This window comes from Struthio camelus, chromosome 3, assembly GCF_040807025.1.
Source record: "Struthio camelus isolate bStrCam1 chromosome 3, bStrCam1.hap1, whole genome shotgun sequence".
Classification (NCBI taxonomy): domain Eukaryota; kingdom Metazoa; phylum Chordata; class Aves; order Struthioniformes; family Struthionidae; genus Struthio; species Struthio camelus.
Genome location: NC_090944.1, coordinates 148234693 through 148248759, shown reverse-complemented (window position 1 = coordinate 148248759; position 14067 = coordinate 148234693). Strand labels below are relative to the sequence as shown.

Genomic DNA, 14067 nt, shown 5'->3' with positions numbered 1-14067 from the left:
TAAGGCAGGCTGCAAGGAAATGGAGGGCTATAGTATGCACTAAGAGGCAAAGAAGGAGAACGGAAAGGGATCTGAGAGAAACAGAACTCCCAAGGAGGAGCTCAGGTGAGATTTGGGGGCATTTAGGCAATGCTGGAACACAATGAAGGCCAGCAGTTTTGAGGCTACATGCCACATGGATTGATTTTGATCAGACTAGAGAACACAGAGAGCTCTGAGGTAAAAGAAAGGAAGATGGAGGAGTCTTGAGGGGACTGGAAGGAAAGGGGACCTGATGGGATAGAGGGCACACAGAACGGTCATAGGGATAGGGCATAGAGAGGACTCTGTGGTGCAATCAATAGAAAAGGAAGGCTTCAGGGCACACTGAAAGGGTGCCATGAGCGCCCAGGGTTCTGGAGTGCCCTCAAGGCAAACAAAGGTTCCTGAGGGGAGCGTGTGGCAATCAGAGGGCTGCTGATGGGACTAAGAGACAGTGAGGTGGGCCCTAAGGGGCTCAGAGGGCAAACAGGGGCATCCTGAGAGGACTAGAGGGAAAACCAAAGGCTCTGGGATGCACTAATGGCAAATGGAGGGGTTTTGAGGGACCCAGAAGAAAGAGAGAGGAGACTTAATAGGACAAAAGAACAAACATAGGAGTCTTGATGCTACCAGAAGACCCACAGACTCTAAATGGCAGAGTAATCATGCAGGAACTAGAAAGCAGCAAAGACTTCTGAGGGGACAGGAGAACAAATGGAGTGTCTTGGAGCACACCTGAAGGCAAATGGATAGGTCCTGAAGGAACTAGGGAGCAAACGGGTGAGTCCTGGGGTGATGAGGCAGAAAACTAAAGGTCCTGGGACATTAACTCACCTGCCATAATCCTTCCACTTGGACCCTGCCTCTTACCTCTGAGAAGCAGGCCTTTGCTTTCATTCCGCAGGCAGCTGTCAGCTGTTGTGTAGTCTTGGCAGACAACTTGAGGATCACTGCCCAGGCAGTCTTGACCTACAACACCATGTGCTCAGAACAGTTCTCAGGAAGTCATGCAGAGTCATAACCTGAAGGGCAAAAAGCAAATCTCTTCAGGACAGTTCTTATTTCGTCATAGGAGCATTTTTCCCCCCTCTCTTCTCCGCTGTACTGCCTCTAACAACACATCTTCCTCATCACCGTTTTCCCCTGCTACTTCTACTCCTGTCAGTTACCCCTGCATCTTAGTCCTCTAAAGCACCTGTTTCTCATCGACATGTACTTTTATGTCCTGTTGCCCATTCCCCCTCCTATTTGTCCTATACCAGGCAGCTGAGACACCCTGGCCTAGCTCTTAGCTGCACACCCCTTTTGATCCGGCCAACAGCTCTAACAGAGCAGAGGGCAGCACAGAGGGTGGATGCGAACATAGCACACCTAGGCACTGAGCAACACAGAATCAGCAGCAAGGCATCCAAGAGATCCCATGTTTGTAAAGAAAATATGTAGAGGCAACTGGGGATTCTCTGCAGCTGTGCCCAGGGCTCCTGGAGGCTCTTTCCACCCAGTTAAAGGTAGCTGAACACAGTGACCTTGGGAGGCAGTGACACAGTCCCTGGGGCTGCTGTGGGGTGCCTGCGGCTGTTCCAGGGTCTCTCCGGCTCTTTTAGGGTCCTTGGACAGCAACAGTGCTGGTTGCGTTTCCTTGTGCTGCAAAACAGGACAGCTTTGCACCATTCCCTCCCAGCGCCACCACTCCTCCTAGTTGTTGCTGCCTACCTGGCCCCAAGCCTGAACAAAGCTATGACTATCAGGAGCCCCCACAGCCCCTCACACTCTCCCTGCCCTCCCCAGGGACAATAGGGACATCCCCAGGCCCTGGGGAGAACCCTGTCTGGGCACACCAGAGATGGAAAATACTTCCTGCCCTGTACCAGGGAAAGACAGGGAAATTCCACTGCCTCGGTGACCCATGGACACTCTCCTGGGAGCAGCAAATGTCCAGTGAGGAACAGCGACACTGGGCCAATGCTGCAGGGCTGAGAAGGCACAGACACCTGGAACTACAGCTCCTGGTATGCCACAGAACACAACGTGGCCAGCGGGTGGGAAACCCGCTGACAGCTGCACCTCCTGCCACCTCGAGAGACACAAGATGGTCTCCCAAAAGCCCAGCAGGGGAAGGTAACACATGCCAGCATGCCCTGCAGATTAAAATGGCCGCCGGGAAAGCTACTGCTGGAAGACTACTCCTCCCGGCATGCAGAGCGAAACAACATGGCCGCCCGGAAGCTCAGTGCCGGAAGTTTACTACTCCCAGCATGCAGAGTGAAACAACATGGCCGCCCGGAAGTCTCGTGACGGAAGACGACTGCTCCCGGCAGGCAGAGCGAAACAAAATGGCCTCCCGGAAGCTCAGTGCCGGAAGTTTACTACTCCCGGCAGGCAGAGCGAAACAACATGGCCTCCCGGAAGTCCCGTGCCGGAAGACTACTGCTCCCGGCACACCGCGCAAAGCAAGATGGCCTCCCGGAAGCCCCGTGCCGGAAGACGACTGCTCCCGGCATGCACGGCGAAACAACATGGCCTCCCGGAAGCTCCGTGCCGGAAGACTACTGCTCCCGGCATGCACGGCGAAACAACATGGCCTCCCGAAAGCCCCGTGCCGGAAGACGACTGCTCCCGGCATGCACGGCGAAACAACATGGCCGCCCGGAAGCCCCGTGCCGGAAGACTACTGCTCCCGGCATGCACGGTGAAACAACATGGCCTCCCGGAAGCCCCGTGCCGGAAGACTACTGCTCCCGGCATGCACGGCGAAACAACATGGCCTCCCGGAAGCCCCGTGCCGGAAGACTACTGCTCCCGGCATGGCCCGCAAAACAACATGGCCGCCCGGAAGCCCCGTGCCGGAAGACTACTGCTCCCGGCATGCCGCGGTCCTCAGCGCTCGGTGAGGTTTGACCCTGCGGCGATTCCGTTCCGTTCCGTCCCACCCCCTCCCCCGCCCCCCGAGACCCGGAAGCCGCCGAGCCCGGAGAGGGGCCCCGCGATCCCCAACCCCGGCCCGAGATTCCCCCGACGCCGCCGGACCGGCCCCGGGTCAGCTCCGACACTGCCCCTGCCCCCACTGCGACTCTCCCAGGCCTTCCTCTGGATCTCTCCTTCCCCCGCCCCCCCCGACACGGTCCCGGTCTGACCCAGGACCCCCCGCGCCACTCCCACCGCGCAATAAACCAACCCCGCCAGCCCCGACGCCCCCCCGTCCTCCCTCCCCCCGCACCACTGCAGCCCCGACGCCCCTTTTCTTTCCTCCTCCAGCCCCGGTGCAACCCCTTCCTCGCTCCACCCTCGCCCTGGCGCCCCCCTTTTTTCTCCCCTCCTCGCCCCATCACAGCCCTGGTCCCCCCTCCTACCTCCCCCCCAGCCCCGGCGCACCCCCTTCCTGACCACTCCCCGTGGCCCTGGTGCACCGCCATCCCCGGCGCAGTTTCCGCTGGCCCGAGATGCTCCCGTCTGCCGGGACGCGCGCACCCCCCGGCCCCGCTCACCTCCTCCGCGGTGCGGCCGCAGCGCCGGTCCCGGCGGGCGGTGCTCAGAGGCAGCTCCGTTGTCCCAGACCGGCCCCTGCACGAGCTTCCTCCCGACTGCGGCCCCAGCCCCGGCGCATGCCTGCCGTGGCCATCAGCCCCACCTGGGGCTTGTTCCAGCCCCAGGGCCCACAGCTGCAGCCCTCAGGAACCAGGGGAAGGGAATTACCCTCAGCCCCATCAGGGACAGCTGGGGCTGCCAGGGCAGCAGAGGCACCCCAGCGCCTGAGAGGTGCTCGCTAAAAGCTGAAGGGAGAGCCGTGAGCTGTACAGAGAGGAAAAGGGAGTATTCAGGGCACAAGAGAACAAATCGAGACCTCTGGGTGCAATAGAAGTTAAAAAAAAAATATTACCAGGTGATGATAGAGCAAACAGAGTGACTCTGGGGGCACCAAAAGGCAAAGGCAGGACCCTGGGGCACACCAAAAATCACCCAGAAAACTCTGGGACAGGGGATAAAGATCCTCTGGATCTTTCCAGGGATCCTTGTCCTGGATCCCTGGACAAGGAACTTTGCAGTGTGCTGCAAAACAAACATCGGGCCCCAGGGCACGCGGAAAAGCACACAGAGGGCTTGCCAGCAACCCAAAACGTGAATTGAGCTGTCCTGAGGACCACCAAAGGGCAAATGCAGGGCTCTTGGGCAAACCAAAATTCAAGTGAAGGGCCTTTGTGCACACTAAAGGGGCCACAAGGCATGTCACAGGGCTCAATGCAGCTGACGGCAAGGTGCCTGCAGGCTCCCCCTTTCCCCAGGAAAACTCTGTCTCCAGGCACACAGGCCCCCGCCACCGACACATGAGGGACGTTGCGGAGTGCTGAAAGCAAATCTGAGGGCAGTCTGGGGACTTCACACAGCCCTGGGGGGGCCCTGGCTGCCCCCAGAATAATGGGAATCTCCACCAAGAGCCCCAAGGGTCAAGGCAATGCAAGGGAAGTTACCCCAAGCCCTGTGAACAGCACTGGGGTCCCTGGGAACCGCAGGGACCCCCAAGTACAAAGGATGTGGGGACCAGCTCCCAATCCCAGACACAATGTGTAACCTCCTCCCCTGGGCATCATCTTCAGGCAAAGCAACAGCAGGAACCACAGACATGAGTGCAAAGAGTAAAGCAACTGTTTATTGTTTTACTGCACAGAAGCAACACTTGGGAGAGAGTCTGCCATGGACCTCGGTGCCAGCATGCTTCTCCTTACCCTGTGACACCTGAAGAGTCATCTCTGCACCAGCGTTCGTCGGTCCTTTGGGGAAGGGTCAGCTCCTGCTGCTGCCCTTGAGGTGGCAGGCGTCTGAGTAGCTGACAGCCTATCCCCTCTACTTTTTCCTTCAGGGATAGGATTCAGCTCTGACAGGTGAGAGGATCTTTGATCTCTGATCCTGCCTGTCTGCACTACTGCCCTACCCCAGACTAGAGCCCTGCAAGACACTTTCACAGCTCTCACCTCACCTGTCACATCACCACTCTCAGTGCGATGGGCCTGTGCCTTATCAAATCCAGACCTCAGGTCAGTGCACAAAGCTGAACGCTGGGAACAGGGGAAGGTTAGGAACCCCAAAGAAGGGTTTGCAGCCTGCTGCTTAGGCTTCGGGGCTTACAGTTTATTATCTAAGGATTCAGCCCTTGTCATTTATCAGTAAGGCGTAAGCCCTGAACCCTAAGTGACAAACTGCAAATCTTGGAACCCAAGTGGTTGCTTTAAAATTTACGGATGAGGTTGGATTTTAAATCCTGCGCCCTGATCGCTAAGTCAGCAAACTGTAAACCCTGACTGATAAAGACAATCCCACAAAATAAAGTAATAAACCATAGCCCCTGAGTGACAGACCCTCAACAACAAACTAAACAATAAACCTTAAGTGAAAAACTCCAAACCCTCAGCTTTAAGCAAGAAACACCAAAGTACACATGAGCGTGCAAGTTTTGCCCACAGCTTAAGAAGTTTCCCCTTCATTTAGAAGTTCAGCAGAACAGGAAGATATGCATCAGAATCATGTTACAGTTGCTGTTTATAAGCTTGGTCTTAGCCACCATTCAAATGTGAGCACATGCAAGAATCGCTCCACAGGACTGCAGTAAGCTGCACTTCCACTGAACCTACCTGAAACATTGCAAGCGCTTATTCAACTCCATTACAGACAATTAATATTTTTGGTCCCCTCAGTTCCATGGGCAAACATCCACAGCCAGTGACACCAGCAACCACCTAGGGGACAACCACCTTCCACCTCCCAGCCCTGCACACACACAGTGCAGCCCCAAGACTTAGCTGTGTCCACGCTGCAAGTCAGAGCTCGACCTTCATGGCCAGCCACAGATCTCCGCAGAGCTCCCAGCTGTGACACCGCTCCTTCGACTGCCAGACTATGCTTCAGCACCTGCAAAGAAGCCAGAACAGTTACTGAGAGGCCAGGCAACTGCACAGCCCTCCTAGAACTACTCCCTAGTCCAAGGCCCGTAACTATTCCCACAATTATGACTGACCCTCTACACTGCTCCAGTCACTCTCTCAGGCTCCGTTTTATCGCAAGGATGTCACAGCAGCCCTCACATACAGTCAGGCTCGCTCAGGCACTCGGCCACCTCCAGCCTTCGGTAGATGGTCCTCCTCAGGGAAACTGTGCCGCTGACGGACACTCTCAGAAAGCACTGTCCAGCCAAGGCAGGATAAAAACTAAGGCCTCCAAAAACTCCAAACTCTGGAGACTGAGCTGATGGGAAACTGACTCTGGCCTGGACAATGACAGAAGAAGGATTTTGCTTCACTCATTCAGGCTGCCTAGCATGTGGCCCAAGTTAGACAGACCGTGCTGGAAATCCCTGTGACGTGACAGCGTGTTGGAAAGCAGAGCTGAGCACAGGCTCCTGGAAGAGGAGCAGAGTACGGCTGATGTAGGGAAGACAACAGTTTGCATAAAGTCAGAAAACAGGGCTCAATGCCAGTGACACAATCACGACTCCAACTGCACCGCGCAGCAGCCCTGTCTGCGCACAGGCAGACAAGACACAGTAACTGCAGACTGCGCTGACGTGTAAGACGGACAACAGCAGCTCCAGACTGCCCTAGCACACCCTGCCCTACCTGCACCTGTCCTAACACCCGAGTACTCTGAGCCTCTGCTAATCTCTACCACATGCTAATGTCTACCACATCCCCCACAGCATCTATGGCCCATTAGTGCTCCCCCACTGCACATCCACAGCCCCGTGCCCCCACACGTAGAGTCACTGCAGAGGTGTCTGACATGACCTGAACCAGGCAGATTGATGGGACCCTCTGGTTGCTACTGATCGTCTCTGCCGAGCACCAATTGCCTCTTGACACCTTCCACACCAGACAAAACACAAAGGAATGATGAACCTTCAGCTGGACAGAGGGACAGGGAGCAGAACAGAAGAAAAGAGGGATAGAGAGCTTGGCTGACGGATGGAAAAAGAAAGAGAAGGATAGAGACCTAGCCCCAGGGTCAGGGCCCTGGACAAAGGAAGAGAAAAAGAGGACAGAGGGCCAGACAGGTGGAGGGCTGGACAGAGGACCAGGGAGCAGAAGAGAGAAAAAGAGGGATGTAGAAGTGGACAGAAGAATAAAGAGAGGAAAGGAGGGAAGGGGAAGCAGACAGAGGGATGGGAAGCAAAAGAGAAGGGTGGAGAACCAGACAGAGGAACGGGGACTGGAAGAGAGGGAAAGGGAGCCAGTCAGAGCAATGGGAAGAGAGTGAGAAGGATGAAGAGCCAACCAGAAAGGTGGAGAGAAAAAAAAGAGGGAGGGGAAGTCAGACAGAGAGATGAGATAGAAGAGGGGAAAAGAGGGATAGGGAGACAAATAGATGGATGGGGAGCTGAACAGAGGGACAGAAATAGAAAGAGAAGGCTGGAGAGGGGGACAGAAGGCTGGAAAGGTACAAAGAGACAGACAAGAGCAGCAGAGGGATGGGGAGCTGGACAGAGGAACAGCGGGCAGGTAGTGGGACAGAGAGGGGAAAAGGATGATGGAGAGCTGGATAGAGCGATAGGGAGCCAGTCGGAGGGAGGAAGATATTGACAGAGGGATGCAAAGAGTACCAGAGGGATGGGGAACTGGGCAGGGCACTGAGTAGCTAAACAAAGGGACAGGGTATCGGACAGAGCTACGGGGAAAGAAAGAAAAAGATGGAGCGCTGGACAGAGGGACAGCGAGTGGAACCAGATGGATCCAGACAGCCCGGAACAGCCCTCAACCCGCTCCAGTTCCACTCACCTGCTGAGCTGCAGAGCTCTCTGTGTACCGCTGGGCCCAAAGTCCACTTGGGCACTGCTGTGCGGAGGACCCGCAGCCACACCGAAAGGCACGTGGAGGCCACTTGTGGGCCTGCTTGCCTGTATCCCTATACCTCCAGAGTGTCTGTGTCTGCAAGAGCGAGGGTGCACCCACGGGCCCACTATTCCCCTCTCTCCTTGGCTGGTCCATGAATTGTGGCTTATTACTCACAAGTCCAGTGAGGATGCAGCCAACCTTCCTACAGCTGAAGTTCTTCAGCAGGACCACGCAGAGAATCTTTCCACTGGCATTTGGATTCTCCTGGCCGCTTTTGACACGCTGTAACTTACAAAGGTCTGAGAGCGGTAGCCTGTAGTTCTTCATGGCAGCATGTAGTCGATCCCCGATGTTCTGAATACCTAAGATTAACACAATTTATAAACACAAAAATACTGCCGCTATAGGGTGTACAGTCAAGCTACAATTTCTGCCACCAAAGAAAACCCCTCCGTGTCTGCCAGAATGAGCCATATGCATCAGCGCCTATAGCTCAAGGCTAGCAACCCCTCCCAGGTGACGTTCTTCTGGCAGGCTGCGTGTCTGAACTCCTCTGTCTTGCCTAAGAGTCTCCGCTGGGACATTATAACTTTGTCAGCCAGCGCTTGTTGATGGAGGCACGGTAAAATCCATCATCCTCCGAAAGTATAAAGCAAAGCAAAAAAAAAAAATCAGAGCTCTGCAGAAAATCATAAGACAAACCCGTTTATATGCACAAAAGCAGATCTAATATACACACAAGCAAAGCAAACGAGCACAGGCAAGCCACAAATACCGCTTCCCCCAACTCCCCTTTTGGAAGCCATGAGGACACTTGGGTTGCTGTGAAAGGGAAGTTAGACTAAGTAGCCGCTAGAGCTTAATCTTTCAGAAGCCTTCTGTGTCCACATTTTTGGCACAACCGCGCTCTACCCCTCATTCAATTCAGATGCACAGAAGATGATCCGCTTCTTGGTACACTTGCACTGTAACTCCCCCCTTGTTAAGATCAGTGCCCACTGTCCCACTTAGACAGAGGATACTCTGCTGCCTATTTATTTCCCTGACGTGAGCTAGTTTAGAGGGAATTGAGCAGATTGGGCTGCATCTGGGCTGATAAAAGGTAAAAGTCTCAAAGACAGTTACAGCCCAGATTGCTTCTAAACAGTCTTTCTCACAGCCAGAGAGTTTCTGTTCGGGCCTCAAAGGGGATGTAAGGATGATGCCACTGGCACCCACTTTCCCTCTACTGCTCTTTTGCAGCAGCGCTGCTCCCACGAAATCAGTAGATGTGGGAATCCTTACTGAAAAAGGCTTGCCTTGTCCTGGGAATTTGAGGGCAGGAGATTTTACAGCCGCTTCTTTCAGTTGAGTGAAAGCAGCATCATGTTCCTTGTTCCAGCTCCATTCCTGACTCCTTTCCCGTAATTCCCACCGTGGTCTGCCGATACCACGCAAGTTATATTAACACTGCCGGAGGAAATTAAATCCTCCTAAAATTGCCCTAAAGTTGGAACTGACAAGAAAGAGTCTTAATTTCATAAGGCTTTAACCTTTTTTCTAGCTACTATATTCCTGTTTCCCCAAATACCATTGCCATATCAGGAACCTGGGGTTGCACCAATTGAGCCTTCCTGAAATTCACCTCTTAATTTTACAATTCAGATACTTCTCTCTCACTCTCACTTCCTCTTCAGGAACTCTGGTCACTTGACTATCATTCCCCTATGATAATAAGTTGCTGTCTTGTAGCTCTTAAAATATGATGCTTCATAGATACATAAAGTCACATGCAAAGAAATATGTATGCAGCATACTTTTTGTAACACGTGCAGACCTTCTGTTATATGTTGGTGATCTGTTATCCTGATCACTATTCCTAGGGATCCTTCCTCAACAGGAGGAATGGGGTTTCCCTTTTGGGGAGATGGAGACAGCAGTTATAACAGCACTCGGCATCATACGTTACAGGGTAAACAGTTTGGTAACAAAACATACAGCAACTAGGGCTAGGTTATTAGACAGGCAGGCACATCACCTAATACACACCTATGCCATCTTCCATGAAACCTTATTCTGGTTCACTGTTATTGTACCGTTCAATATCCTTTCTCAAACCCTTGTATACACATGCTTAACCAACAATTCTCTCAGTCTTTAACTACATGGAAGAATGACAGCACTTAAATTGCCTGCCTCTGTTTCAAACCTGTTACCTTTTTGATACATCTCCTAGATTATTCCTCCTATACGTGGATGCTTGCCTTAGAGGCAATGACCAAAGGTGAACAACTGGATCACTAGGTCTAGCTGCTTCTCTTCAAAACGTTCTCCTTCAGTGGACTACCCTGCCAAACAAACCCAAAAGACTGATGAGGCCACAAGGGTATAGATTTTTTGCACCACTTCTCCAGGGCTTTCAGGGTGATTGACATAACCCCTGCTCTTCACATTACTCAAAGCTACATTCATCTACTGCCTAGGACTAACCTGTTTCTATTTTAAGAGGGGGTTGTTGTTTGTTTCAACTTTACGTATAGTCCATAATCTGCTATGCATCATCTCTAGCCCTTTCTGCTTTCACAACGCTTTTGGTAATTAAAGGTGGTAATTAATAGCACCCATTGTCCCATGGATTGGAGTAACACATCTCTCCTTCTCTGAGGACGTGCCTAAGACCCACACTTTTTTCTACAGTATGGTTGGGGGCTTCCCATAGCCCTTCAGCGTTCTCTTAGGCTTTTCCTGAGCCTTTTATTTTTTTAGGTTATTCCTTAGCCTGCAATTGTATGTTAATGTTCTCCTTAAGCATTGCACAGAGCACAATTATCCTAGACCAGCCGCATTTAGAAAGTCCTCTTGCAGGCACAGAGGGTCCCGAGAGGTGGCTCAGAAAAAGAGAGAGAAAAATCTGTTTGTCATCTGTGCACCCACCTGCCAACATTCTTCACCAAGAAGTGCTGCAAATTCTCTTTTCTCCAAAGCAGGACTGAGTCAAGGGGGACACAGATTACACCCTCTAATTAGGACACCTCGCTGCTGTGGGGACAGGGTCTAGGAATGGTTTTAGGACTGTATGGGGCTTGGAGGGGGAAAGTTTGGAGTCAGTGACAATGTTGTGGCAGGGTTTGGAGGCATTTTGGGGTCTGTAGGGGTGTTAGGACAGGATCTGTGGGTGGTTTCTTGGCTTTTGGGGGAGCTGGATGCAGGAAGGGTGGGAATCTGCAGGGCCCTCAGGGCAGGGGTGCCACCCCAGATGCATACTGAGTGCACAGAAGTGCTGCATGTGGCTGTCAGCTTTGCAGGAGAAGCCACTGGAGGAGGAGGAGGAAGGATCTACGAGCTTGTACAGAATGCCAGAAGAGGCAGCAGGGAACTCACCAAGAGCCCAGAAGAGCTGTGAAGGACCCCACCTTCCAGACAAGAGGCATCAGGCTGCTGTGCCACTGCTGGAGACACCCACACCCCTGTGCAGCATACGCGTGCCTGGGGAGATGTAAGAGGCAACGGAGGACCCATCGACACACACTGGACTGGGGAACCCCACAGCTGTGGGGCAGCTGTGCAGGAGGGCGCGGGGCTCAGCGAGGCTCAGCAGGGGTTACAGTCAGTTGGTGCCCGGGTTGGCTGGGGCCCACAGTCTGGGCCTGCGACTGGGGGAGGCCTCAGGGTGCCTGGGCATATTTTTCCCCTGTCCACCTTCTCGTTTCCCTAGCTACAACTCTCAAGTGAACGTTCTCGGCGCTGCGCTAACTGCACCTGGCTCAAAGTGACCTTAAATCGGTTTGGTCCGGTAGCTTTAAGCTTCCTTGCGACTTACCAGCACCCTCGGGCAGGCCTGCCGCGACGGGAGTCGTCCGCCCAGCGCCGCTCCGGGGCCCGCCAGCCTCGCCGCTCCTCCCGGCCGCCTCCGCAGGGGCGAGCGCCCGCCCCGGCCGCGCCAGGGAGGAACCGGGGCCCTGAGGGCGACACACGGCAAACGGACGGTCAAACCCGCGCTCCCGGCAGACCCTGGGCCGCGCTGCCGGCGCCAGGCCCGAGCCCCCTCCCCAAACCTCGCCCCGCACCTCCGCCTCCACGCAGCGACGGCCCCAGCGGGCAGGAACCGCCCGACGCCCGCGGCCGCCCGAGGGGACGCGCTCACCTCACCGGGGCCCCCAGATTCCCGACTCCGGGCGGCCTCGGCCCTCACCCGCCGCCGTCCCAGCGAAAACCCCGTCCCCGCGCGCCGCCATGCTGCTCCCCGCCGCCGCGCATGCGCCGCCCGCCGCGCATGCGCCGATTGCGAACGGGGCGCGGCAGCGCCGGGGGCCCGGCTCTCGAGCACCGCGCATGCGCCGGCACCGCCCTGAGCGGGAGGGGAGGGGAGGGGCGAGGAGGGGAGTGGGAGGGACGGAGGGAGGGGAGGGGGCGAGGGGGGAGCGGGAGGGAGGCCAGGCGGGGAACGGCGCCCCCGCGTGTTCCCGGCGCGGGGCTGCAGCCCGCCGCCCCCGCCGCGGCCCCGCGGGGCTCGCGCTCAGCGGCGGGCGCCCCGGGGCTGCTCGGTCCGTGCCCGAGAGCCCGGCGGGGATCAGCGAGCGGGCTCCGGTGCTGCACCGGTGTGAGGGCACCGCGGAGCAGCGCCGAGGCGGCACTGCCCGTCCCCGCGACAACAGGAAGGAAGCACCAGTACGGAAAAGCACTCTGCGCTGCGGGTCTGTGAGCACGGGGAAGGGGCGAGGAGCGCGGCCCCTTCGCTTACCCGTTACCCAAACACGGCGGAGTAGGGGCGAACACGGCGACCGGCACTGCGCGGGTGCGCGCCGGCTGGCTGCAGTATTCTCCGTACGCCGGCGAGGGCAGCGGCGGCTGCAGAACTGGCGTGTCGACACCGGAGGGCAGCAGTGAGCAGAGGGAAACCAGTGCGCAGGCGGGTGCCTTACCGGTGCAGTACTGGCTTGTCGACACGCGAGGGCAGCAGGGAGCAGGGCGGGATCACCGCGCATGCGCTCGCTCCCTGGGTGCAGTACTGCGCTGTCGACACCCGAGGGCAGCAGGGAGCACGGCGGGATCACCGCGCATGCGGTCGCTCCCTGGCTGCAGTACTGCGCTGTCGACACCCGAGGGCAGCAGGGAGCACGGCGGGATCACCGCGCATGCGGTCGCTCCCTCGGTGCAGTACTGCGCTGTCGACACCCCGGGGCAGCAGGGAGCAGGGCGGGATCACCGCGCATGCGGTCGCTCCCTGGGTGCAGTACTGCGTTGTCGACACCCGGGGGCAGCAGGGAGCACGGCGGGATCACCGCGCATGCGGTCGCTCCCTCGGTGCAGTACTGCGCTGTCGACACGCGAGGGCAGCAGGGAGCACGGCGGGATCACCGCGCATGCGCTCGCTCCCTCGCTGCAGTACTGCGTTGTCGACACCCGGGGGCAGCAGGGAGCACGGCGGGATCACCGCGCATGCGCTCGCTCCCTGGGTGCAGTACTGCTCTGTCGACACCCGGGGGCAGCAGGGAGCACGGCGGGATCACCGCGCATGCGCTCGCTCCCTGGGTGCAGTACTGCACTGTCGACACCCGGGGGCAGCAGGGAGCAGGGCGGGATCACCGCGCATGCGCTCGCTCCCTGGCTGCAGTACTGCGTTGTCGACACCCGAGGGCAGCAGGGAGCACGGCGGGATCACCGCGCATGCGGTCGCTCCCTGGCTGCAGTACTGCGCTGTCGACACGCGAGGGCAGCAGGGAGCACGGCGGGATCACCGCGCATGCGCTCGCTCCCTGGGTGCAGTACTGCGTTGTCGACACCCGGGGGCAGCAGGGAGCACGGCGGGATCACCGCGCATGTGCTCGCTCCCTGGCTGCAGTACTGCACTGTCGACACGCGAGGGCAGCAGGGAGCAGGGCGGGATCACCGCGCATGCGCTCGCTCCCTGGCTGCAGTACTGCACTGTCGACACGCGAGGGCAGCAGGGAGCACGGCGGGATCACCGCGCATGCGCTCGCTCCCTGGCTGCAGTACTGCGTTGTCGACACCCGAGGGCAGCAGGGAGCACGGCGGGATCACCGCGCATGCGCTCGCTCCCTGGCTGCAGTACTGCGCTGTCGACACCCGGGGGCAGCAGGGAGCACGGCGGGATCACCGCGCATGCGGTCGCTCCCTCGCTGCAGTACTGCGTTGTCGACACCCGGGGGCAGCAGGGAGCACGGCGGCAGAGCGGTGCAGCTGCGCCCGCCTGAGCTGAGCGGCTGCAGTAGTGGGGTGTCACCGCCCG

The 14067-nt window shown here is 57.0% G+C and overlaps 1 protein-coding gene across 1 annotated transcript; it reads right to left on the bottom strand.

Annotated features, from left to right (window-relative positions):
- Window positions 1-4640: 4640 nt before the first annotated feature.
- Window positions 4641-12039, bottom strand: LOC138066924 (uncharacterized). The gene is made up of 4 exons (XM_068940912.1): window positions 11962-12039; window positions 11638-11776; window positions 7782-8200; window positions 4641-5922 (listed from the first exon to the last, which is right to left on the bottom strand). Exons 3-4 carry the CDS (start codon window positions 8163-8165, stop codon window positions 5677-5679), a joined length of 630 nt encoding a protein of 209 aa, XP_068797013.1. The 5' UTR covers window positions 8166-8200; window positions 11638-11776; window positions 11962-12039; the 3' UTR covers window positions 4641-5676.
- Window positions 12040-14067: the final 2028 nt, after the last annotated feature.

What these genes read in the sequence shown, in the direction of transcription:
- LOC138066924 (XM_068940912.1), bottom strand. Translation starts at nt 8,165, where the DNA reads ATGAAGAACTACAGGCTACCGCTCTCAGACCTTTGTAAGTTACAGCGT. An exon ending in AGAGCTCTGCAGCTCAGCAG is followed by an intron (nt 5,923 to 7,781) that starts GTGAGTGGAACT and finishes GCTTCTTTGCAG; the next exon opens with GTGCTGAAGCATAGTCTGGC.